General features: G+C 38.9%; 1 protein-coding gene across 1 annotated transcript; it reads right to left on the bottom strand.

Annotated features, from left to right (window-relative positions):
• Positions 1–1,163: 1,163 nt before the first annotated feature.
• LOC109413983 (clavesin-1) lies at positions 1,164–26,448 on the bottom strand. The gene is made up of 2 exons (XM_019687713.3): positions 26,139–26,448; positions 1,164–2,803 (listed from the first exon to the last, which is right to left on the bottom strand). Coding segments are annotated over exons 1-2 (972 nt in total). The 5' UTR covers positions 26,140–26,448; the 3' UTR covers positions 1,164–1,832.
• Positions 26,449–26,931: the final 483 nt, after the last annotated feature.

Genomic DNA, 26,931 nt, shown 5'->3' with positions numbered 1-26,931 from the left:
GAAAACAGCTTCTATAAGAATCTTTCATGGATTATTTGAATTTTTCAAGCAATCATAAGAATCTACCATTGGAAAATTTTCAAATCACTCATCCAACCTTTTCCAACCAATATTCGAGAAAAATTCTCAAAACTTCTCCAATAAAAGCCATAAAAATCCGACGAAAGTTTCTCCTGGAATTCCACCTAGAACGTTTTACATTATTATACCTAAGTGTAGAATTAGCTAGAAAGTTAATATTCACAATAATGAAAATATACGAAAAAGCAATGTTTTTATTAGACCAAAAAAATAAAGGTTTTGGGATTTTTTCCACGCATTTTTTATTGTATTTTGAAAACTTTGGATTTTCCCGGGATTTGTATAATAAAAATCCCGAATCCCGGTTTATGAGGCAAAAAACATGGATAAATTTCATACATTTTGAACGAGGACTTTGACTTGGCTAGGGACTTGAAACGTCAAAAAAACACAGTAAGCAGTTTGCCGGGGACAGCTAGTCAATACATATATTTTTATACTAAAACAATTAAATAGTAAAAATTCTCATGCATTATTTCAAAAGTTCTTATAGACTTTTTAATATTATTTTTTTTTTCTTGAACTCACTGTAGCTTATGAACGGTTGGATGTAGAAAAAAAATATGCATATCGTTTTCGTTGGAAATACTACGTAGAATCTATTGTTTCCTTCTATTTTTTTGGAAATCAATGAAAAATAAAAATTTGAGAAAAATAGTTAGAAATATTTGACTATCCTGGAGCTACTTGGAAAATTCTGAGGCAAAAAGTTAGCTTTCTACAGAAAATTAATAAAAAAATGAAGGGTAAGTTTTTTGGAAAATGGAATTTATATGGTATCTAACACATATCCGAAATGAATATTACTCGCAGTGTATTTTTTGTCAAAAGCCTTTTAAATATCCTGGAACGTCTAAGAAGACATCATTTCAATCAAACAAACCATTGTTGATTTTTTTTTGAAAGGAGAACATTTGTTTTTTTGGTTCCGGTATTGATGAAGTATTGATGCACCCTTTGACATGGTGACAATTCTAAGTATTTTCGCAGTTGCAGTCCTGTCTTTAGGAGTGTTGGATCAGCAAGAGAAACAATGAGAATTTTTTTTTGGATTTTCGGAATGAAGTAAATACAGTCAAAAGTAAACTTTCCTAAACTTTATTATTTGATAAAACATTGCTGATAAGCAAATACGTAACGTTTATGTTTGCATAAAATGTTCGATAATACACATCTCAAGGGAACGGAGGAGGAAGATATTGAGGAGGTCGACCTATTCTACTCACTAAATACATGAAGATTACATGTTCCTTTCCATACCGTGCATAAATTTTTCGTAAGGTATAATATAGCGGACAGAGTATAAGTAATAAGTTAAGGATTTAGATTAATTTTACCTCGTCCTAGTCTGTGCTAGTTTCTGAAACCATAATCACAGAGAAGAGTTTTGCTGTCGGGATATAAAAGTAAACAAATAAGCAGTACAATTCTACATTTTGCTATGGAAGTAGTTTTTGGGAGCGAATAATCCCCGGCCCTACGCATAAAATTCGATAGCATTCAATAGCGATACAGTTGAGTTTTGGTAACTTTGTTCCACCTGTTTGGAGGGATAGAGGATCGTTTCTAGCTGAAATCGTCTCTTTCTCACATTTTTAACTAATTATCATTTGTTTACCTAAGTTTGAATAGAACTACATTTATTTCTGATAAAAAGCTACCGAAGTTATTCGGCACCCATTGAACGTTAACGTTAGAATAAAAAGTAAAGGGGATTTCTAGAGGGGAATTAAAAAAAAAAACAGGGGGACCTAGTCGACCTCCAGCTTCCGGAAGCTACCGATCACTCCGGCAGCGATATCTGCGTCGGTAGTTTCGGCCCAGTAGGCAGAGTTTTTGTTGATCTCGATCTGCATCTCGTCGAGCGCAACCAGCTGGTCTCGTTTCGCCTTCAGGGACGCCTTGAACTGCGCAACGCACTCAGCCATCGGGACGGTACCGCCGTATTCTTTGGGTAGCAGTTTGGGGTTCACCTTGGTCTTCAGCTCGTCCATGCTTTTGTGGACGAACACACGGTTCTTCAGTTTCTCGCTCAGAACGGAAAGGATGAAATCGGACAGTTTGTTGGCGAACGATGGCAGGTTGACGAAGTGGTTCTCCTTCTGTCGCATCGGTAGCGAGTTCTGGACGCAGTTAGCCAGATTCTTGATATCGGTGAAAGACCAGATTCCGAGGAATCCCATCGTCAGATCGGAATCATCGATCACGTGAACGTAGCCGGCGATCTGCGATTCTTCTTCGTCCAAGAGAGCCTCGACGACCATCGAGTGGACCCGGATCAACTGGGCGGCTGTGAAGCGATTGGTATCGTACTTGCCGGCGCAGGAGAACACAATCTTGCGGCCACGTTCGTCACGTTCGGGCAGGGCAAACAGATACCCGGTGTCGATGATGGCCTCCAATTCTGCGTCGTTGATATCCAGCTTGTGGAACCAGTTGGGGTAGATCTGACGGATGGAGAGGTACTTCTCGAGCATTTCCGTGGCGGCAGGGATGGAGAATTTCTTGGTTCGCAGGAACCGCAGTAGGAACGGAGCGTCGGTGCGGCATTTCTTGATCAGCGGATGCTTGGCGATCCACTCGCGGAACTGCTTGAGCGCGTTCTCCCGGATGTCGTCGTCCTCGCGGAGTTCGTCCTGAGCGGCCAGTTTGAATTTGTCCGGAAGATTGAAGGCGTACGTCTCGTACGATTCGGGGGCTTTGCACATGTTTAAGGCGGCCACTGTTGGGAAAGGAGACGAAGAATGTGCGTTAGTATGTTGAACAGAATATAAGCAGGAATGTGTTACAGGATTGTGATATTGTAATTGCACCGTTTACAAACTTGGTGTTCTAAACATAGTACAACCGAACCGAACAGCAAATATCTTCCTTTACTGGTAAAGCATACTCTTGGTATGTGAATCTTACCAGGATTCTCAATGGAACAATGAAAGCTGATTCAAGTGTTCATAATAACAAGTTTGCGATATTTAGACATTCCTACGTTGATGCGCCATACTATGGCGAGTTCGTCTTCCGTGAAGTGATGCGACAGCAAAAACGTGCTATTTAGTTTTAAAACATTATTTCAATAAAAGCATTGTGCGCTGAAGCAAGACGCACAAGCTCAAGACTGTTTGATTGTCATAAATGATTCGTATGATGTTAGAAAATAATATAAACAAGAACGATTTCGGTTTTGTCCATTGTTTCTGTATCTGAAATACACAGAACAGATAAACAAACGTCACATTCTGAATACTTGCTCTTCATCGTAATCCTTTTTAACGGTTGCTACAAATGCAAGTTTGAAAGAATGCAGGTTCGCCGAAATAGTTTATAACATGTGAACATGTGTTTCAGAAATAAGTGTGTGAAACAGTCATTGAACAAACAAAGAACACATGTATTTGGAAATTTAATTAGGAATTCTGCTTCGCAGCAAGATTATCAAACATCTCAAACAGGATTCATCTGAATTTGTAGTGGATCAACACCACGACAGCACAATATATGGCTATAAGTAAACACAGGTGTGAATTGACCATCCAACAAAAAATCGCGTTGATGTCAACCTGGCGGCGAAACACCGCACCACACACCATTCAACGACAAAACTCGTTTGTGCGCTTCTATTTTACTTGACATTCCAAACAAACCTCTGTGACGTCACAAAAGCACACATAATCGCTGCTTAGCGCAGCAGCGTCCCGCGCCCTGATATGGCATTGAAAAAGTATCAATCTAACAGCGAAATCTCCGCTTGAGTCATTAACAGCGACTGTCGTCGAACGTCTTCGGGCATGGTATTGCGAATTGCGTAAATGATGACCATCTCGTCTCGTCATTGCCGTCACCATCATCACAGCACGCTGCGTTGCCATTTGAGACGTAAATTTGGAACCGGTTTTTATTTTTGTCGTTGCGAGACACTAAGGCTGTCCGGAGCAGACGTGAAAGAAAGTACCTTCACTTTTCCTTTTACATCTTGTATTACATACAAGTCACCGAAAGCAGAAAAAAGCGAACTTCATGAGCACGGACTAAAACGGTTTTCCTCTTTCAAAGGGGCATCCTTCACATTACATTATGAAACTGAAAGTTCGTTTGACAGGACAGAGGTTTTTGTGATCAACTTTTTCTTGAAGTTTATAACTGCAAAATCTCTAGAACACTAAAATAATGCGTTTTTACCTGAAGTAGAAATAATAATAACTTTGAATTTATGCAAAATATAGGATAAGAACGAAAAAGACAAAAAAAAACTATACAATATGTAGAAACACTTATGATATAATATCTAATTGACTAATTATTGCGTTAATTTTTGCGCCTTAAAAACATTTATCGTAAAATTAAGACAGACAGTTCCCCAGCGTTCACATGTTGCTGACTCATGTTGCATCAACTGGTGCAGCTAAACGCTATTCGCGTAGGCTCCACCAGATGAATGGAAACAAACTTTCTCTTTTGCTACAACTCGACCATCGTTCGAGCCTACCGACTTCATTTCATTGCCGGCTAAACGTTAGTTGGCGCAGCATTAAAACGTGACTTCCCAAGGTACCGCCGGTGGAAGCTATTGCGAAATCTAGCGATGCAGGTTATTGAACTTACTCCGGCGTTATAAGCTTTGAATTTGCTGATTTGGTCACAAGGAAAAAGGTTGTTATTTCCAATTTATAGCATTTTTGACCTCAGTAAGCTAATGATAATTTTTACTGTAGAATCATATCTTGAGTTCGAAAACGGGAATAAAAAAAATCCAGTAGAGCGGACATTTTTTCGACTTTCTTCACAAGTCTGACAATTTGAAATCGCTTTTTGTTCTATTTTTTCACTTTATACATTTCATTCTTCGTATACTATTTTTTACTGTCACTCGCTAACATTTTGATTCAAATGTACGTTGAGAAAGAATTTTTAAATAATTTTCTTATTTTGCAGTTTTGGATTTCGATTTAGGCAGTCTTTGGTTTTAGCGTTGATAGTTTGTTATCTTCGCCGACGTTTCGGTCCTCGGGTCGGACCTTCTTCAGGGCTCGATAAAAATCAACTGGTCAATTTTTGAAACTTCATCAAATTGATCATTTGATTATTATCGAGCCCTGAAAAAGGTCGATCCGAGGACCGAAACGTTGTAACCATCATTGGCAATGACAGTATACACTAGCTTATATCAAACACATGTACATATTTGTGACCTATTTTATTAAATAGAGCATAAGATTTAACTGTTATTTAAATGTCGACGCGGAAAACTCTTGAATTACGTATTATTCGTTGCTAAAATTGAAAATGTATGGTGAAAACTACAGAGGCGCTTACGTCAACTATGCGAATATGGGCAGCTTAGCCGAAATCCAAAACTGCAAATTACTACAGACGGCGATACACACAACCCAATTATTTTCTTATTAAAACAATACTTGACTACATTGATTTTCGAAAATTTTTCTAAAATTTAAATTCATATACTCGACAATATCTCGTCTTCCATTAGTCTGACCATAAACATTGTTGTGTTCAAATGATCGAAAAATATTATATTTAGCTTTTTATTCATGCGAACAGATTCAAAATTGGTTTACTACAATGCAAAATATTTAAATTTTAGGTAATTTCATATTTTAAAAGTTGTGAAATTTCAAAAATTTTTCTTTTTTTATTTGTTTTTGAAGCACGGTTTTAATTGCTCACAGAACGAAAAATTCCCCTTCAAAATTCAGTCTTGTTTTGGTATATCGCTGGGAATGATCAAAAATCTAGAGTGAATTGAGTGAAAAAGTTGAAATATCATAAATTTTTCAATTGGAACCAGAAGTACATGTTGTAAAGTACCATTCATGAACGAAGAACATTACCGAAAACGCACAGCTGTGAGAATAAACTACTAAATATGTGAAAAGGAACCTGAGACTTTGAGCAAATTACTAAAACGTGTTATAAACTAACTATTCTATTCTATTCTCCACGACCTTTTGAGCTATATGGGGATCGTCGTTTTTAAGATTGCCGGGACAGATAGTCTCGAATAAAATCATGCACTGCCGATTGAGCTGGCCATTCTGATAAGTACTAGTAAACTCTGGAGAAACTCTGTCCCATTTAGAACTTTTTCAGGGATGAGGAATTCCTTGAGACATTTGTTTAGCCATTTGCTTGAAAAATTATTTATAATTCGTTCCGAAAGATTGCAATTGCATTCGAAATTCTATCCAAGATTTTTTCTTGGATTCCTTACGGAATCTTTTTTTCCCTATTCGTTCTTCAATGCTTTCGTAGTTTTTCACAGAGTTAATCCCGTGATTCTGCGCGAAATTCTTACTTGAATTTGTCTAAGTTTTTTTCTGGAGCTTTACCAGAGTGTTTCTTTGTTTTTCTCCAAAAGTTTTCCCCTAGGTGCCATCCAGAGGTATTTCCGGATTTTCTGCCAGATTTCCTTCCAAGATTTTTCCGGTGTTCCTTCTGAGGACTTCTGAGAGTTGTTTCTGGTATTTCTACCAGGGTTTCTCTCAGCGTTTTATGCAGGAGTCTTTTGCGAGATCTCAGCAAGAGTACATTCCGGAATATCTTTCATAGTTTTTCGCTGAATTCCTTCCAAATATCTTCCAAAAAAATTCCAAAGTTCCTTCAGGAACTTTCTCTTAGTGGTTTTTTGGGATGAATTTTCAACACTTTGTCCTGAGATTTTTGCGAGATTTCTGCAGAAGTTCTTCCATGGAATTTTCTAGGGTTTCTCTTAGAGTTCTTCCCGAGATTTCTGTAACAAGTTACTCCTAAGTAAGTCGGATTACTCCCAGAACTTTTTCCTAGAAGTCCCAGTTTTTCTTTACATTTTTTCCGAAATTTTTCTCAAGATTTTCCCAATAAGTCTTCACTGAGACTATTTTTAGATTTTACCAGGATTTCTTCCGATACTTTTCGGGTAATTCGTTACAAGATATATCGTAGGTTTTCTCAATAGGTATTCCGAAAAAAGCTCTTAAAGAACTCCTGGAGCAACTATTAGAGAAACTTGAAAAACACCCACATTCACTGGTCAATAGAGATTCCGGAAAAAAATATGGAAGTCATCTCGGGAAAAAGTCTAAAAAATATCTCAGGAGGATAACTGCAAGAACTCCTGCTACAAGGAAAATCTTGGGAAAATCTCTGAAAGAAAGCGTGGAAAGAACTTAAGTTATACCAACAATAGCAGAAATTCTCACTGAGGATTGGGAGAAAATCCAGGATAAAACCCAAAAAAAAAATAGAGACATCTCAGGGGCACAACCGAAAATAATCTTTAATGGGGAGTCCGAGGAGAAACCACAAAAACAAATTCAAGAGTAGACACAGGAGGGACCTCAAAAGAAGTCCCGCGAGAGCCTTCGAGAAATATCTCGGAAATAACTCCTGTAGAAATTCCGGGAGAAACTGTAGAAGAAAGCTCACAGAATTTTTTGAAGATATTATAGGAGGAAATGCGGATGAAATCTCATGACCGACTCTGGGAGCAATACAGGGAAAACCTCTGGAAGAAATCCCGAGAGGAACTATTGGAAAGCTCATGAAGAAGTCTTTGGATCAGCTCTAGTGAAATTCCTAAGAATAGTTCCGGGAGAAATCCCGGGAAGTCTAGCGAGGAACACCGAATGCAATCGCTGAAAATTATTCAACAGGAGTCTCAAGAGGTACTTTTGGAAAAATCCATTGGAGAAACTTACTACTTACTTTCAGTCCTGGGCACCCGTGGTCAAGGGCGTAGCCAGCTTTCCGGTCAGGGGGGGGGGGGGGGGGGGCAAGCACTCTTAGCAAATTTGTGCCTACTAGCTTCTACATCTATACGCAATACGATGAAATTGAATATAATAACATTATATTTTAAAAGCATTATTTAACCCTTCAGCAGTCACGCAGTTGTATTTTAAACAATACGTTAAAAAACTCGCCTGATCTACATGATTCAAGGTGATGCTGGTAGCGATGAGCAATTTCTGGAAGAATAAGGATTTTTTGGTCTAGAATTCCCTGGTTCCTGCATGAGTCCTTTTTTAATTGTCTTCCAATACTATTCGCTGTAAGAATTCCTCAAAAATTCTTGAAATAATCAAAACTAAATCATCAGGTAAACCTGGAGAAGTTTTTGGGTGCATCTCTGAAAAGATGATTGAAGGTTTTCTAAAATTTCTGAAGGAACTCCTGAATGAATTTTTGAAGAGAACCTGAGAGGAATTTTTGAAGAAATAATTCGAGGAATTCCCGGAGCGGTCCCTGTAAGACCTCCTGGATAAATCCCTGGAGCGATTCTTACAGGAATGCCTGGAGGAAGCCATATAGAATCCCTGGAGGAATTCCCGGAGAAATTCCCGGAGGATCCCCTGACAGAATTTCTGAAAGTATACCTGGAGGAGTCCCTATATAAATTATGGGACGAATACCAAGACAAATATCTGAAGAGATCTCATGAGGAAATCCTAGATGAAATTCTAGATCAATTTCTGGAGAATTCTTTAGAGGAAGTTCTGGAGAAATTCCTGGAGGAATTCTGGGAGGAATCCCTAGATAAAATTCAGAATAAATCTCTTGAGGAATTCCTAGAGGAAATCTTAGAGAAATTCAAAAAATCCTTGGGGGAGTTCTTGGAGAAATCTCTGACTGAATTCCAGGAGGAATCCCTGAATCAATTCCTGGGAAAATCTCTAGAGAGAATCCTGGAGAAATGCCTGGAGAAACTTCTGAACAAATTCATGACGTAATTCCTGGAAGAATTATTGGATGAGACCCAATAAGAAATCCTGAAGAATTTCCTGGAGAAACTTCTTGGATGAATTCTTGGAGCAATCCCTGGAAAAAATACTGAAGAAATCTCCAGAGGAATTCTGGGAGGAATTGCTGAAGAAATTTCTGAAAAAAATCCCTTGAGAAATTCCAGGAGGATTTCCTGGAAGAACCCTTGGAGGAATTTCTGGAGGATCCCCGGAAGGAATCTCTGGGAATATCTCTGAAGAAATTCGAGGGGAATTAACTGCAGAAACCCCTCAAGCAATTCCTGGATAAATCTCTGAAAGAATTCCTGGAGGAATGTCTGGAGGAATCCCTTGAAAATCCTAAAAGTATTCCTGAAGAATCTCTGAAGAAATCACTTAAGGATTTCAGCAATTCAGGAATGCTGACATAGTTTCTGAAGGATGTCCAGGAGCAATTCCTGGAGAATTTCCTGGAGGAGTTCCTGAAGAAACTCCTGGGGGTATTTTCTGCCTGAATTCCTGGATAATTGCCTGGAGGAATTCCTAGAGGAGTTCCTGTGATAATTGCTGGAGAAATCTCTAAAGAAATTCTTGCAAGAATTACACAGCGCAACAAAAAATAACTATTGGTCTGTCTCAAGAGAAAACTTATGTGTCTCCGACAGATTTTGGCCCTCTGAATCCGAATCCGGGCTCAGATTTGCTCCAACACGTCACAATTTTGAGCTATACCTCAATTTATAGGGCAAAATGTACGATTTTGGGCTTTTTGATTGCCAGATTCGAATTCAGCGGCCCAAAATCTGTCAGAGACACATAAGGTTGCTCTTGAGAAAAAAAAATGTAACGCTGTGTCACTGGATGAATTTCTAGAGGAATCTCCAGAGAAATTCTTGAAAATTTCTATTTCTATATCTGAAAAAAAAATCTTTTGAGAAATTCCTGGAGCGGAATTTCTGGAGGAATTCCTGGAGAAATCCTCGAAGGAATCCCTGAAGGAAAGCCTGGGAAATCCTTGAAGAAATTTGTGGAGAAATCTCTGGAGAAATACCTGGAGGAATCCCTGAAAAATTCCTGAAGGTTTTCCAAGAATTTCTCCTCCTGGAAGAATTTCTGAAGAAATCCTTAGAATCTTTGGAGGAACTTCTGGAGGATTTCCTGGAGCAATGTTAGAAGGATTCCCTGGAGGAATCCATGGGAAAATCCCTGGAGAAATTCGTGCAGAAATCTCTGAGAAATTCCTGAAGCAAATTCTGAGGGAATCTCAGGAGAAATTCCTGGAGAAATGCCTGGAGGAATGTCTAGAGACATTGCTAACAAAATTTATGAAGGATGTCCTGGGGTAATTTCTGCTGGAATTCCTGGAGTTCCTGGAGAAATTCCTGTATAAAATCCTGGAGCAATGCCTGGAGGAATTCCTAGAGGTATTCCTTTGGGAGGATTCCATGATGAAATTCCTGGAAGAATCTCTTGAGGAATTCTTGAAAGAATTACTAGATAAGCTTCTAGCGGAATCTCCAGAGGAATTCTGGGAGATTTATATTACTTTCAATTTCTGAAAAAATCTTGGAGGAATTTCTGGCGAAATTTCTGGAGGAATTCCTGGAGAAATCCTCCAAGGAATTCCTGAAGGAATCCCTGGATAAATTCTTGAAGAAATTTGTGAAGAAATCCCTGGAGGAATCTCTAGAGAAATTCCTGAAGGAATCCTTGAAGGAATCCCTGAAAAATTACTGAAGGTATTTCTGTAGAATTTCCTGCAAGAATTTCTGAAGAACTCCCAAGTCAATTTGCTGGAAGAATCCTTAGAGGAACTTCTGTAGGATTTTCTGGAGAAATCTTCGCAAAAATTCCTGGAGAAATTCGTGGAGAAATCCCTGGAGGAATTCCTGAAGCAATTCATGAAAGAATATCAGGAGAAATTCCTGGAAAACTGCCTGGAGGAATCCCTGAAAAATTCCTGAGGGTATTCCTGGAGAATTTTCTGGAAAACTTCTGAAAAAATCCCAGAAGATTTTCAGGAAAAATTCCTGGAGAAGTTTCTGAAGGATGTGCAGGGGAAATTCCTGGATCAATTCCTTGAGTAATAATGAATTCCTGAAGAAATTCTTGGGGTAATTCCTGGAGAGTTTTCTGGAGGAGTTCCTGGAGAAATTCCTGGATTAAAACCTGGAGGAAATTCTGGAGGTTTTCCTTCGAGAATTGCTGCAGGAATCCTTAAAAAAATTCCTGAAAAATTTTTAGGAGAAATTATTGCAACAAATACTGGATGAATTTCTGGGGGAATCCCTAGAGGAACTCTGGGAGAAATTTCTGAAAAAAATCCCATGAGAAATTTCTGGAGGAATTTCACGGGAAATTTCTGGAAAAAATCCTGGAGAAATCCTCGAAGAAATTTCGGAAGGAATCCTTGGGGGAATTCTTGAGGAAATTCGTGGAGAAATACCTGGAAAAATCCCTGAAGATGCTCCTGGAGAATTTTTTAGCGAAATTCCTAGAGGAATCCATGCCTGTAGGTAAATGTACAAGAAATCTTGGAGTAATTCGTGAAAAATTTTTAGAATACATTTTTAAAGAAAATTGATGGAATCCCTGAAGGATTTCCTAGAGAAATTCCTGGATGATTTACTGACATAACTTATGATGAAATTCTTTTATTATTCCCTGGTAAAATACCTGGAGGAATCCCTGAAGAGGAGACCCTGGAGAAATTCATGGATGAAATCCTGGAGGAATGCCTGCGTGGATTTCTGAAGGAATCCCAGGAAGAATTCCGGAAACAATCCCAGTAGAAACTCCTGGAACAACTCTTGGAACAACTCCTGGAGAATACCTGGAGGAATTTCGGGAGGAATATCTGGTCGAATTGCTGGAGGAATCGCTGAAAAAATTCCTGGTGAAATCTCTGCAAGAATCCAAGGATGAATCTTTGGAAGAATGCCTAGGAGAACCCCTAGTGGAATTCTTGGAGGATACCCTGAAGTAATTCCTTCAGAAATCTTTGGATGAATTCCTGTTGGAGTCTCTGGAAAAAATCCTTAGAGGAATCCCTTGAAGATTTCTTGGATAATTTTCTGTAGGAATTCTTGGAATAATCCCGGAAGCAATTCTTAGAGGAATCTCTGGAGGAATGCTTGGAGGAAGTTCTGAAAGAATGCATTGAGGAAAACCTGGAGGATTTCTTGGAGGAATCTCTGAAAAAGAAATCTTGTAGGAATTTTTGGAGGGATCCCTGGAGGATATCCTAGAGGCATACCTGCAGAAATTCCTGAAGGAATCTCCAGAAGAACTCCTGGAGAAATCTCTAGAAGAATTTCAGGCGGAATTTCTGGAGGAATCTCAAGATGAAATTCAATTCCTAGAGGAAGTCCTGAGGAAATTCGTGGATGTATCTCTTAAGAACTTCGTAGAGGAATACCAGGAATAATTCCTGAAGAAATCGCAGATGGAATTCTTGGATAAATTCTGGAAGAATCCTCAGAAGAGTTCTTCTGATAAAACTCCAGAAGGAATCCCGGAAGCAATTTCAAGAGGAGTTCCTAAACAGTTCCTGGAGGAAGTACTGAATTATTTCCTGGAGGAATCTATGTAGAAAATTTTAAAATAAATTGTTCCAGAAAGAATCACAGAAGGTATTCCCGAGTTAAGCCCTGCAAAAAATCTTGGAGGAATCCATGGAGGAATTCCTGGAAGATATCCTAGCGAAATGCCAATATGATTAACGGAGGAATCTCTGGAAATACTCCTGGAGGAATCTCTAGAAGAATTCCTGGAGGAATCTCTAGAGGCATTTCTGAAGGAATCCCATGATGATTGTTTAGAGGAATCCCTGCAGCACTTCCCAAAGAAATCCCTGGAATAATTCCTGGAGGAATTTCTGAAGCAATTCGTGGAGGAATCCCTTGTGAAAATCCTGTAGGAATCCCAGGAAGAACTCCTGAAGAAATTGCAGATGGAATCCTTGGAGAAATCCTGAAGGAATTCTTAGAAGAGTTATTGGAGGAATTCCATGAGGAATCCCTGCAGCAGTTCCTGAAGGAATCCCTGCAGAAGCTTCTGAAGAAATCCAAGGCGGAATCCCGGAAGCAATTCCTAGAGGCATTCCTTAAGGAATCCCTAAACAGTCCATGGAGGAAGTACTGGATTTATTCCTGAAAGAATTTCAAGAGGAACTCTTTAAAAAGTGTTCCTAGGGGAATCGTTCGAGGATTTTTTAAATAATCCCTTGAGTTGTTCCTGAAAGGAACACAGAAGAAATTCCCGTGTGAATCCCTGGAGGAGTTCTTGAAGGAAAACATGGAGGAATTACTGAAAAACCCATGAGGAATCCAGGAAGTAATCCCATGAGGAATTCCTTGGGAAATCCCAGGAAAACTTTCTTCACAAATTACTGAAAAATATTGTGTTGGAAAAAAATATGGAGGAATGCATGTCTGCAATAATTTTTGGTCGAATTATTGTTGGAATCTTTGGATGGACTCAAAAAAGAAAGGTTGTACAATGTTTTAAGAAACTCCTGGATTTTTTTAGCAAATCTCTGATAAAATTTCCTGTAAGGGCTTCTGGAAGATACTCCTGCTGAAATATTTTGAATTACATATTCCAGATTGAATTATATCTCTAGTGGAATTCTTGAAGGAATATATGAAGAAATTCTTAAAGAAATCTCTGAAGGAACACTTGCAGAAATACCTAAATGAATTCTGTTGACATTCCTTTGAGAATCCTCGAAAAAACACTGGAACAATCACTGGAGGTATCTCTATAGATATCCCAGGAAGAATTCCCGGAGGTGTAACCCATAGCGGAACTCTTGAAAAATTCTCTGGAGCAATCTATGATGGAATCACTGAAGGAAGCTATGAAAAAAATCCTGGAGGAATTCGTCGATGCATCCTTGCAGAAGTATCTATAAAAAAAAACTGAAGGAATCGTGGGAGGAATTCTTGACGCATTTCATGGAACAAAACCTGAAACAATCACAATCGGAACCCTGAAAGATGTCGATGGAAGGAGAAACGAAGGAGAAACTCTTGGAGAAGTCCCTTGCGAAATTTCTGAAAAAATCTCTGAAGAAGTTCATGAATAAATGCCTAAAGGAATTTTTGAAGGTGTCATTGAAAGTATTCGTAAAGAAATCTCAGGTGTATTGCTCTTAGCATGACGTTTTTTTGAATTAAATACTTGTGAAAATTCGTGTTGCAGTAGCACATAACTGCACTCTATAGCAGCATATGGTTCGACAAAGACCTTTGTTTTATCTACCGGAACCGGTTCCGGCATATCTGGAAAACTTGGCATTCTGTTTTTGTATTCCATGAATAAACAACATAAAATTTAGCCATTTAAGGTGAAACGGGATGCCGTGTTATTTTTCCTATCTTGCCTCTCTTTCTAACAATTTGCCTCGCGATTTTGAAGATGGTAATCTCGAGACCTATCGCACTGAAGATGCTGAAAACCAATCAGCATATGCACTGCAAGTGAGCATACACAATGATAGGTTTTTGTTGCAAAATATGAAGTAGAATCTGAGATTACCATCTTAGTAGCAACAGAGCAATGGCGGATATTTTCTCGACCGTCCCGTCCGCCCTTAACCAAGCTTGTTATTTGGTAAAAAAAAATCTTAGATAAGATTGAAGTAGTTATCTTGGAGAAATATTCGGTGAAATTTCCAGTGGTTATCGAGTAAAAAAGGTTTAATAATTATGGACAAACACCTAAATAATATTTTTTTGAGAATTTTTTTCTGGAACTTTGAATTATTGATAATGTTTGAGTTGACTAGATATTAAAAAATAAATCTGGCGGCCAGGGGGGGGGGGGGGCACGGCCCCCCTGCCCCGCTCTGGCTACGCCCATGCCCGGGGTGCAGATGGCCAAATTGAAAGATTTTTTTTTTATTTCCATCCTGGGCGATTGCCAGCCATCGCCTTGATCTGTGGCCAGGTCAAATTTCTGTCGACTTGCTTGATTTTGTTATTGAGGCTGCGCCGCCATGAGCCTCTGGGTCTGCCTCTGCTGCGATGTCCTGCTGGGTTCCAGTCTAACGCTTGTTTGCAGATTTCGTTTCCGCCCCTGCGTGGAGTGTGGCCGACCCACCTCCACTTTCGCTCCCGAATATCTGTCGCTATCGGCTTTCGATGACATCGACGATGGAGCTCCACGTTGGAGATCTAGCTGTGAGGCCACCGTGCACGAATTATGTACCGCAGGCATCTATTGATGAAGACCTGCAGCCGTTGAGTGTTCTCCACTGATACACACCAGGTTTCACTGGCGTATAGCAGCACAGATTTCACGTTCGAGTTGAAAATTCGGATTTTGGTGCGTCGACTAATCTGGTTGTTTTTCCATGCATTTCTTAAGCTCGCAAAAGCAGCTCTCGCCTTCTTGATCCGTGCAGCTATGTCGATCTTGGTGCCGCCATTTGGCTACCAAGATATTGGAAGCTTTCAACATTCTCCACTGATTGCCCAGCTACCGTAAAGCTGGAATGGTTGACCGTGTTTACATCCAACGATTTGGTCTTGTTCCATTGGAGAAAACGCAGGTGGAAATCCGGAGAAAATCCCGTGAGGTTTTCTGGGACCATATTGGAAAAACCTCAGGTAGAAATTTCGCAGAATCCCCTTGAAAAACTCCAGGGCAAATAAATTGGCATGAGCTCCAAGGATTCTCAAAGAGGAAAGATTTGTTCGAATCTTGAAAAAAAAAAAATCCGGAAGAACCTTTGGAAGAAATTCAAGACGGAATAATATGAAAAATATCGTGAAACTATACCGTTGGAATCTTTTGAAAAATCCTTGATAACATTCCAAGATATCTCTAAAGAAGATCTAAAATTCCTGGGAAATCTCTGTGGGAGAATTTCTGTATGAATTTTAGCATCGATTTTATGCGTGTCTATATGGAATTTGCAGCATCTTATCAAAAACGTCGGCTTGCTGGAAATATCTGCTTGATCCATGGCCCGGGCCCCTACATGTTGAGGGTGCTCATCGCTTTTGTAGATCCGAGGGGCCTCCACATCCGCTGCGGCGCCGGCGCCAGGCCCCTACAATCCTTAAACCGGGTATGTAGTTGATGAAATTAGCTTTCATCATGGCGATGACATAAATGTCCCAAATGGATGAATATTGTGCTTCTGATGCCGGCCTTCTAACAAAGTAAAGTAGCACTGTGAACCACGGTCCCCTATTTTAATCTTTCGTTTATCAGTCAGCGTTGAAATATTTTGAAATGGATAAAGGTAATCTATTTTTATTAATCAGTATTGCAACATTGTGAAATGGCAAGAGGCTATCTATATTTAGCCTGCCGTTGATTATTGTGGTCGTGGGTGCACAGTTAGATGTAATTCAAAAGACTTCTTACTTTCACATAGCCTCCGTGGCGCCACCGGCTTGCGCGTTCGGCTGTTTCCCGGAAGGATGGTGGTTCGAGCCCACCCGGGGGCGGGATCTTTTTAACCCTGTTACCAGATTAATCAATGCGCTTGAATCATGTCGTGCCCAACGCTTCCCTCATCGGTAATGATTTTATTTGCATTCTTCCTAGGCGTTCAACCAATTCGAACAACGGCAACTGCATTGTTGGATGTTTGTAGGGAATGCCACAAACGCAATCGACGATTGAATTTATGGACACGCATCGTAAGTGCCACTTCACGTTTCAAGGTTTTCATTAACTACGCCTAGTAGGTAGGACGACGACGACGACGGTAGCGATGTAAAACCGTTATATAAAACCTATTGTTTCACCGTCAAGATGTGTCGTCCGTCGGCGGTTGTTGTTCATAGTCAGGTTGGGTTGAGTATGTTCTGCAAAAAAAAATGTCATCCACACGAATGACAACAAAAATCGAGACAATTATCGTCTTCAAAAATTATCAAAATGCTGCAAAATCCGGAAAGCCAAATGGTCGCGTTGAAGCTATTTATCCGCTCCGGTGAACGCTGGGAGATTTAACACACGATAACTATTCACGGTGACCGCGAGATTATGCGATCTAGACTTGGGATAGTGGCGTAGCTAGGACTTAACTCTACTAGGTTGAGCCTGAGATATCAACATTCCATTTTTTCGGAAACATATGCCATTCGGTAGTCAATGTGTAGTTACGGCAATTCTTAAGAAAATTTATGTCATGCATGTGTCAGAACAATTCCAGGAGTTGCTCGTAACCTTGGAACCCCTTCTTAGCTACGCTTTTGGCTATTGCGCGGATTTCGGACTTTGGCGCGGTTAATTAGCATAGCGTGTGATCCAAAGATGGGTTTAACCGTGTCGCATGGATTGGGGATAATTTTCCAACTCGACCACTGACTGCTAATCGGAGAGCCGAAGGTCAAACGCATCGCGCATGCTTGATAGATGGGGATTTTTTTTTTATTACCGTACGGGTTTGGGCCGAAGGGTCTCAGATTTTCATGAAACTTTTTACACAGGCAGGGCTCATAAATATATGAAAAAAATGAGCAAAATTCAGGTTCGCCTATTTCCCGGAAAACTGTGGTAGAAATTTTTGGTTTTCCCCTGATACTACTTACTTTGAACAATCATAACTCAAGAACGAAGCATCGTAGAAACAAAGCATAAATTTAAATTTTCTCAACGGTGGAAAATTTTGTGGAAAACTTTTTCCACTTCATATTTTTTTTGTTGCTTTCATTTTATTAAAAAACTTTGTTTCTTCGATGCTTCGTTCTTGAGTTATGATTTTTCAAAAAAGGCTTAAATGGCACTTGGACATTTTTTAACAAAATTGGCCATAACTCAAAAACGAAAAAAAGTGCATCTAAAAAAACTTTGTTTCAACGATGCTTCGTTCTTGAGTTATGATTTTTCAAAGTAAGTAGTAGTGAAAAACAAGAAATTTTTACTTGAGTTTTCCGGGAAAATAGGCAAACCTGATTTTTTCTATTTTTTTTCAATTCATTTATTCATGAGTCCTGCCTGTGGAAAAAGTTTTATGAAAATCTGAGACCCTTCGGCTTAAACCCGTTAGATAATAAAAAATGCCCAGATGCACATGTCTGACGCCTGAGCCGTCAGAAGTTTATTTTCAGTGCATTACCAAATTTTGAGATTCGATTAAACTATGGAATGGAAGCCGTTTTGCCTTGAAGTAGTGGGGCATTTCACATTCGATCCCCCTAATAATAATTTATCTATCGACTTTCGGTATGCGTGAAGCCGGTCGAAATTTGTGGATACGAAGAAATCTAACACCTAGACCAAAGATTAGCGTGTTACCTACTACATACACTTTGGATTTATCGGTCAGGGTGAGGTTTGCGAATCGCGCTTAGCGCTGTACCGCGATAAAGGTCAGCGAGTGAGGGTGCTTTTTCTCCCCTAATGTATGCTTTTGCATGTGTTATTATAGCAACAAGTAGTTAATTGGGCACCTACTCAATGCAGAATTGCAACATTTCTATCAGCAACGCCACACACCGATAGGTACCGGTATCAATGTTATATCACGTGATGTCTGTGTGAGCAACACAGAGCTCAACGTTTTAAGAAAACGCAATAGGCGAATAAGGGAACGAGCGCGAATGTTATGCGTGCGTAGCAAAATTGAACCGGTTTTGCGTACTGCTAGATGATGTTCGTTCATTGATTGACGCCACTTGTCTGAGGCTAACACTGACTGGATGGTTGGTTTCACTTTCAATATTGCGCCACACAGCAGGCTACTTAAAACACCTTTGTACATACATATGAAATAAACAGATAAGCGAAACAAACTTGATAGAAACTGGATGGCTCTTTTGAACTATCTTTTTTTTTTTTTCTTGTGTTAGAAAAACAACACTTCTTTTATCTTTTTGATGCTTCAGATTTTTTTTCTTTTGAATGTTATTTATTTCTCAATAGTTATTTATGTATTTATGTATTAGTAATTAATTAATTAGTTTAATATTTTGTGTATTTATTTCTTAGATCAACAGGCCTTTTCGAGTTATTTCCTTTTGAAATTATTTGTCAAAATCGTTGAAAAGTTAAATGTTGATAGGTCACACTCGATTATCCGGGCAGTCGAAAAAAAAAAATGTCATCCCGAAAAATCGAGCCAATCATTTTTTTGTTTCCTTTTAGCTTTCTCGCGTTGGGAAAACTTCACTGACTATCTATTTGCTGGTCCAAATTTATACCACAGACAAATAGACGTCTCGCTCTACTCACTTTCCAAAATTCATATTTTTTACAATTAGTACGAATGTTCAAATACTCTGTTGTTCGCAAATCGCTTGCTCAAGGCGCTCTCGTTGGTTTTGAGTGATGTTGACTCACTATGTTCACTATGTTCACAACACTCCATGCATACCTACCTCAACAGCCACCTAGTGAGCGCTTTGGGAAGCATGATTAGAATTGAGTGGTTGGGTTTTCGTGACTTCGAAACTTTAATTTTAAGAGAAATATCTGTTTCTCTATGAAGAAACCATTTTTGTACGAGCTTAAATTGAATAGGGTAAACTAAATTTCTAAAAAGGAGCAGCTACTCAAGTCCCTTACAAATTATAGCGCATCCTAGCCAGAATCATGGCACATGTACATAGTCGGTTACCTGTAGCAGAATTGCAATCTGTACTGTTAATCGCGGTATTAGAATTTCCATTGAGTTTGTGTCAAAGCCAGTTTATTTTTTTTTTTCAAAAAGAATATGGTAAATACAAAGCTCTTTGGGCAGTGGCTTCTGTTTTGGGCTCTTTTCCGCTATAACTCAGTAAATTTTGAACCAATTCACTTAAAATTCTGTACACTATACCAATCTCACCGCGTTCCAAAAACTGTGTCAATTGGTTAAAGTTGACTGAGTTTTAGCGGAAAGTACCCAAAATAGAAGCCACTTCCCATATATACATAGCTATAGCTCGGTTCCCTATGTAGTCTTACAGTGATCAACTTTGGTCGCAGCCTAAACAGAACGCCGCTTGTGACGTCGAACGCCGATCGTGATCCTCCAGGTTTAATTTCTTCTGTTGAACTGTTTATGGAGGCAGGCAGATTGGCGGTGGTTCTTGTATTCTCTTGAAGTTGGAGTCAGTTCGGAATTTATCATCGGTGATTTCCGCTAGAATTTCCATCTGTGGATTCCTTCAGGAATACCTGCAGTGATTTTTTCCAGGAAATCCATTTGAAGAATCTTCCAGAAACTCCTTTGGAAGATTTTTCCAAATCTACGGACTCCTCCACAATTTGAGAGTTCCACCAGCAACTCCATGTGGGAAATCCTTCAGAATATTTTTCTGGGAATCCCTGCACGAGCTTCATCTACGGATAGCTCCAGGAATTCTTAATGACGATTTTCCAAGATTTTCTATAGGAATTTCTCAAGAATTTCCTCTTGTAGATTCTTCTAGAAATTTATTGTAGAAATTCCTATCGAAAGTCTATCTGGAGATCGTTTCGGGAATTCCTTCTAAGGATATCCTCAGATACTTCATCTGTTGGTTAATTCAGGAATGCCATGTGGAGATACCTTCAGGAATTTCTGCAGCGGATTCTTCACGAAAATACATCGGGAGATTCCCTCAAAAAGTTTCTTTCTCCTAATAGATTTCCAGAAGGAATTCTTAGCAGCTGTCCAGAAGGAGTTTTTGAAGGAATTCCAGTAAAACCTGTGAGAAAATCCTGAGCCTAGTTTAGGATGTATGGATTCCTGTAGGAATTTCCCAGGAAATACTTCAGGAGAAATTCCTTGATATACATGTATTTCAGATACCAGATTTCCTGGAATAATACTAGGGAAGAATACTGTGAATTCTGAGGAAAAGAAACTCCTGAAAGATTCCCATAAGTAAGTTCAAAAAGAACTCCTGGGCGCCAAGCAAATCCTGGAGGATTTTTAGAAAGAATTCCTGGAAGATTTCCAGTAGAAACTCCAGGAAAGGTCTCAGAAGGAACTTTTATGAGTTTTGCTATAATTTATGGAGAATTTTTAAAAGGAAATCTTGAAGAATTCTCAGATGGTGGAAACCCAGAAGAACATCTTGGAAGAAGTTTTTTGGGAAATCCCAGTAAAAAAATCCGGGAGAAATTTCAAAGAAGATTCTGGGGGGAATCCAGCAGAAGCCTCATGGATTACCCAGAAGAAAATTCCCGTGGAAATTCCTGTGGGGATTCCAAACCCAAGTAACACAGAAAACATCTTGAGAAATAATTATTCCAAAAAGATGTCATATAACTGTATTATAACCGAATCGGAGAACATCTGGTGTTATAACCAAGCATTTATAAAGTTCGTCGAGGACAAATAGCGAAACAAAATATCTGTGACTTCATCATGTCTCCAATACTTTGATCGCACAATTATACAACATAATTCGAACTATACACATCCTACCAATCAAAATACGAAAGCAATGAATGCAATGTTTACTACAATATTTCGCTTCGCGAATTCCAATTCGGTTTTCAATACTTCACGATCTGAATTTTTTGGAGAAAACGACGTTTTGTTATGATGCAACACATGTTGAGAAATCATTGAGATCTCAGTTAAACTAGATTTCAATATTGTCAGGCCGATCCAATGAAGTAGAAAATTCACCACGGCACATGCAAGGGAAAACAAGAATGCTCGGAGCTCGCACCTGACGTGCTCCAAACATTAGTTGTTCGAAGTTTACCTTAATAGATGCAATGAAACTAAAATCACTTTCATCCAGCAGACACTATTTTGCACCATTGACATACACAATATGGGAACCAAATTCTCTTATCAGTAAAATTTTGCTTCAGTTGGATAAGATAGACTAAACAATAACAACAAATTTTGACGTTTTGATAGATTTTTTGTTCGCAAAGTCGTAAGTTATAATTTAGTTATATTGGTGTTTGAATGGTTGCCGCAAAACATAATTATAACTTATTTGTGAATGTGTTGAAAAATTGTTTTTAAGACGTATTATAATTGTTATCATAAGTTTTTCTTAATGAGTTGTTTGTAAATTTGTTTTACAGAACAGTACCGACTCAAAATATGAATAAATGAATTTTACATGACAGAAATTTACTTTGCTGTGTTATTATAATGCAAAAAAGTAAACGCTTTTTAATGAATAATGTAATCAAATTTCTTCAAAACCGTAATCCACATAACGCTCAGCTATAGTTATGTATGATATTTAAGTTGGTCATAAAACTTTCGTACAGCACTGTCAGTTTCTTGAAAAGTCTGCCATGTTGATTCTTTGCGTCAATTTCAAATTGCCCAACAAAATTGAATAATTTGAATAATTTTAATTTCATTTTTCAATTCCACTCTGAAGCGCGTTTGTTTTGGAAAAGCAAAATCCTGAGTTTCACCATAAATCTTGAGCTGCAGGTGAAGCAGTTGTATCAATACTGAGCATGACCGTTTCCATAATTTGTCCATCAAGACAGAATTATTTTCAACTATCGCATTCATCTTTGCATAGTTCATATTTGGATTGAATTTAAGAATTTTGAATCATAGATGCATTGTTATTAAATACGTTTTGCATGGTGAACGATCATGTCAGTTAGACACGCCCCTTTTAAATTAGTTGTATTAATGTTTTTTCCAAGTTGTATTTCTTTCGAAAAGCCTGAATTCAAATCATGCAAATTATAAGTTTTCATCTTTGTGTTGACGAAGTGCACCCGTCTGCGTGTAAAAGTTCTATCTCTGCAGGGCCAATCTGCATCCACCCACGCACATCAACACTCTTAACTTAAGAGATAGCTTAAAAAAAACACTTTTTTCTGATAAGGGTGTTGACTAGGGTGTTGATGTGCTGTTGTAGATGCAGATAGATCCTACAGAGACAAAACATGTTTGTTTACGCAAAGCCGACAGGCTCTTTTCAAATGTTCGTCTACATAGAGTTGTTTTGAGCATTTGTGCGGCTTCAGAGTGAACGTGTAGCTTATTGACAGTGGATCTCGTTGCGGAAATGTTCTGAGAGATGATTACCTACGAAAGTGCGTTTGGAAAATATGCGGCAAGTGATAGGGTAGTGGAGGTATATTGAACCGGGCAGGTATTTTGGCCCATCTAGGGAGTTTTATGATATTTATCACATAATCTCTACTAAATCTTGGTAAATTTTTATTGGCACACGAAAAGTATTCAACTATGGGATGACCTTTATTTTGAATGTCAGTTAAATATGCTGTTCAGTATCAAAAATATAGAACATGTTTTCACTTCCAAAGGTGACAAATTTGTAGTTAGCTTCGAAAAGGTATTAAATTTTACAAATAAATATTTATTTCATGTGAATGTAGTTAGGGCCTTGTAAGAACTCAAAATAAACTGTTCTTAACCTCGGTGGAGCGATAATATTTACTAAAATGGTGGTGTGAGGTATGGCCAAAATATGTTCTACATAATCAGATGTGGACATATTTTGGACCACCTGTCAGATCCATCTCTCCAGTTCCTTCTGAAGCGAGAAAATATTCATGCCAATGTAATGTACTCTAAAAACAGATAAATAGAATAAGTTGGGACCTCCCGTGATCTGGGTTGTTATACGTTTATTTTACAATGAGATTGTTGTGGGTTCGATTTGTTGTAACAACTTTTCGCCAAGTTAAAAATTTCGATTTGATTTGTGTAACAACTTTCCAACAAGTTGAAATTTTCAGGTGTTCAGTCATCCAGTTTAGAAAAGTTGTCCTTCTCAGCAATCAGTTGATGACTGAGACAATGTGTTATCTAATGTATGTTTGACAATTTACGTGTCGTTCAAATTACTGTATTTTTGATGGCCTTTCCACTCATTACAATATGTGTGGAACGCCTTTATATTAAGCAAAATCCCTAGACTTTCACACTTCTTTGAGGCGTTTCGTAATTTATGCATGGTGACTGACGTTATGCAATAGTTAATAAATACACGTTTTGCGTAACATTTTTTTATGAAACATCATACTACAATGCGTAAAAACTGGCAATTGCAACAAAATTTCATCTTTTTTACCGTTACGTATTTTTTAAACGTTCCTTGCCTCAAAAAATGAATAGAAAAGATGTAAACTTCACGTAGTTTTAACTATGTTTAAATTTTTGCTGAGGTAGCTTTCACTACATCAATCAATTAAAGTTTAATTTGGTGGGCCAAAATAAAGACCGGTCCAGAAAGTATGGACGCAGTTAGAAAATACTGGTATTTCAAAACTATTGATGACTAGTTCTTTTTTAAAACTACATCCTGTTAATCAACCTATTTTCTCAGCATTTGTATAGCGGTTTTTGCGATTACAACAGTGTGTTTCAAAATACATGAACTTTAAGCGGAGCATTATTGAAAAAATGTGCACAAATGGTGTACAGAATTTGAAAGGTCACTTAGGAAATGAACAAAATATGGTGGGAGTAAGTGAGAAAATCGTGAAACTAACAATCGGCAACCATGGTTGGGATAACACGTTTAAACATAGGCAAAAATTGGGTTAAAAATTAAGATCCTGCTAACCCTCGTTTGGATAAACAAATAATGAAGTTGTTTGAGCACAAGAAAAAAACCTTCTAACTAACACAAAGCGGGGTATGACCAAAAAAGTTACCATTTTGAATTCCAATGTTCATCGTTACAAAGAACGTTTGGTTTTTCGATCCTATAGTAACCAGGAACAGCCAAAACAAATCCCGAAACTAGAACTATTGATCAGGCCCAGCCAACTGAAGACTAGGTGCGTCCATACTTTCTGGGGCAGTCTTTATGTGCACTTGGTGGTCCAAAATAAAATCAGATGGTCCAAAATAGAAGCCCGAGATCGTTCAGGAGTTTTGATATTTCTTGTATTTACTACAACAATTTTGAGTTCTGTTTGGCCTTTTTCAACAGAAAACATGTTGCTCTACGTAATGCCTACTGAAATTATCCATATTTTGAAGTGGGAACTTTCTTTTTTCGCTGAACTGTTCATCCACTTCCGAAAGGGGTCCAAAATACCTTCCTTGCCCTATTTTGATTTGCTTTGCTGTAAGGTGCCGGGAATTGTCGCGGATGCCCAATTATTTTGAAACTCTATATAATATAAAATCAGGGTAAATACTACAGTATTGAGATAGTCTTATTAATATGTGTTTACACGGGTATTTCTCGGAAATTTGTTTTAGAAATCACGAAAAAAATATAAATTGTTAAATTCCCCGACAGCGCATAATTGAACATATTATATGCTACTAGGGTATGAGAATCCATTTTTCATCATATGACCCTATGCTCATACTATTTCAAAAAAAGATCATTAAGGCATCAATTGTTTCCTATTTTTTTGATATCATGCATGCTCATTCTTAAAAAATATTATTTTAAATAAAAACAAATAGCTCTTACTATATTTGTTTTAGATAGGATGAAAATGGGGGCACTATGTTTAACCCTCCGTAAGATGTTAAGCTAGGCGCACCACGATGGCGTAGTGAACGCTCAGCGAGCCTTGTTCTTCTTCTTCTTCTTCTTTATGACTCTACGTCCGCACCGGGACTTGGCCAGCCTCGCTTCAACTTAGTGATCTTTGAGCACTTCCATAATTATTATTTGAAGGGCTTTCTTTGCCTGCCATTGCATGAATTTGAATAATGTAAGGCAAGTACAATGATACTCTATGTCCCGGGAGTCCAGAAAATTTTCCCGACCGAAACGGGAATCGAACCCACCGTCTCCGGATTGGCGATCGATAGCCTCAACCACTAGGATAACTGGAGACCCTCAGCGAGCCTGTCTGGGTCATATTGACCTCAACATCCTACTGCAGTTAAATGTGGCAACTACAAAGTGTAGTTAACGTGACTTGTAATCCTCACTATTTTTGTTCGTGATTTTTTTTCTCTCAAGAGAAACCCATTCCATTCCTATTCACGCTTACATCCATTCAATATCTGTTTCTCGTCGTCCCATGCACTTATTCCAAATTGTTCAATCCATTTAGCGCGATTCGATGGACCCCACATGCACGTTCCATTCGGACCGATAGCGCGCTCTGCGATCAACGTGCATTTCAATTAACCCCAAACCGTAGTAACAGTGCAACCCCAAAATCTTGTTCCGGTTCATTTGCCCACTTTTCTTTTCGGCGCGCCATCACCACGTAGTTTTTACTTCGTGACCATAAAGACTCTCCACTGAACATATTTCTCCACCACGCAAAAGGTCCACACGGCCGGTCCGGACGCCTTTCGGTTTTCGTAACCGTCGCTGTCTGACCAACTTTCATCTTTCGATCTTTCTTTGTGCGTTTCGTGGGTACGACAACAACGGTCGAATCACTCTCTCTTTCGGTGAACTGTTTCGGTTTGTCTTCGCAGGAAACACTTAAAAGTTTACACAGACCCTTAATTACACTCACTTTTCAATTTGGGGATCCTAGCGATTGCTAACTGCTACCGTGGTGCGTTAAAAATCCTGAAGAATGGTCCTGTTTCAGCTTCTGGATGTTCTGGGGTCCCGAAAGCGTTCACGCACGTGCACAGCCACAGGGGGAGGTCAACAGGAGGATGGATACCGGACAGGGATAGAAAAAGAGAAATCACACTCACGGACACGGTCGAACGGTATTGCGCGCGGATCGCGTCGTGATCGTGAAGAAGCTCAAGCACTTCCGAATTCCGAGATGGATAAATCCAAACTGACTCCACCGATCAGGTAGTTGGGTAAAAAGCTCCCGAGTGTGCGCTGCCTGCCGTTGGCGTTGTTCGTTGGTTGTCGCGATCGTGGTTGTGCCACACTCTCAAAGCTCCCCCTCCCCGTCAGGTGGGAGCGATCGTTTGCATGGCTGTTTGGAGCGATCGGTGTGAAATGCTTATTCATAAAAAAATGCGCGATTTATGAACATATAGTAATGCGGGGCAAAAGTTCGCACGGGGCAAAAATTCGCAGTGGACCTTTCTCTGCGCACGTGTTAAGTCAGGTCAGTTACTCGTCAATAAAAATTGGAATGATTTCGTCATGATATGGCAGAATTATGGATAAAGATGTGTTTCTAGGTGTTTTGATACAATTTTTGGACCTTTTGGAATAAGAATTTGCAGTAACAGGAAGAAGAAGAATCTCATAACCTCGATACGATATTAATTTCTTTTCGTTTAATAGTTATTTTGTGAAGTCTGTTAGGTGCGAACTTTTGCCCCGCATTACTCCAA

This window comes from Aedes albopictus, chromosome 2 (assembly GCF_035046485.1).
Source record: "Aedes albopictus strain Foshan chromosome 2, AalbF5, whole genome shotgun sequence".
NCBI classification, from domain to species: domain Eukaryota; kingdom Metazoa; phylum Arthropoda; class Insecta; order Diptera; family Culicidae; genus Aedes; species Aedes albopictus.
This window is presented reverse-complemented; position numbering and strand designations above follow the sequence as displayed.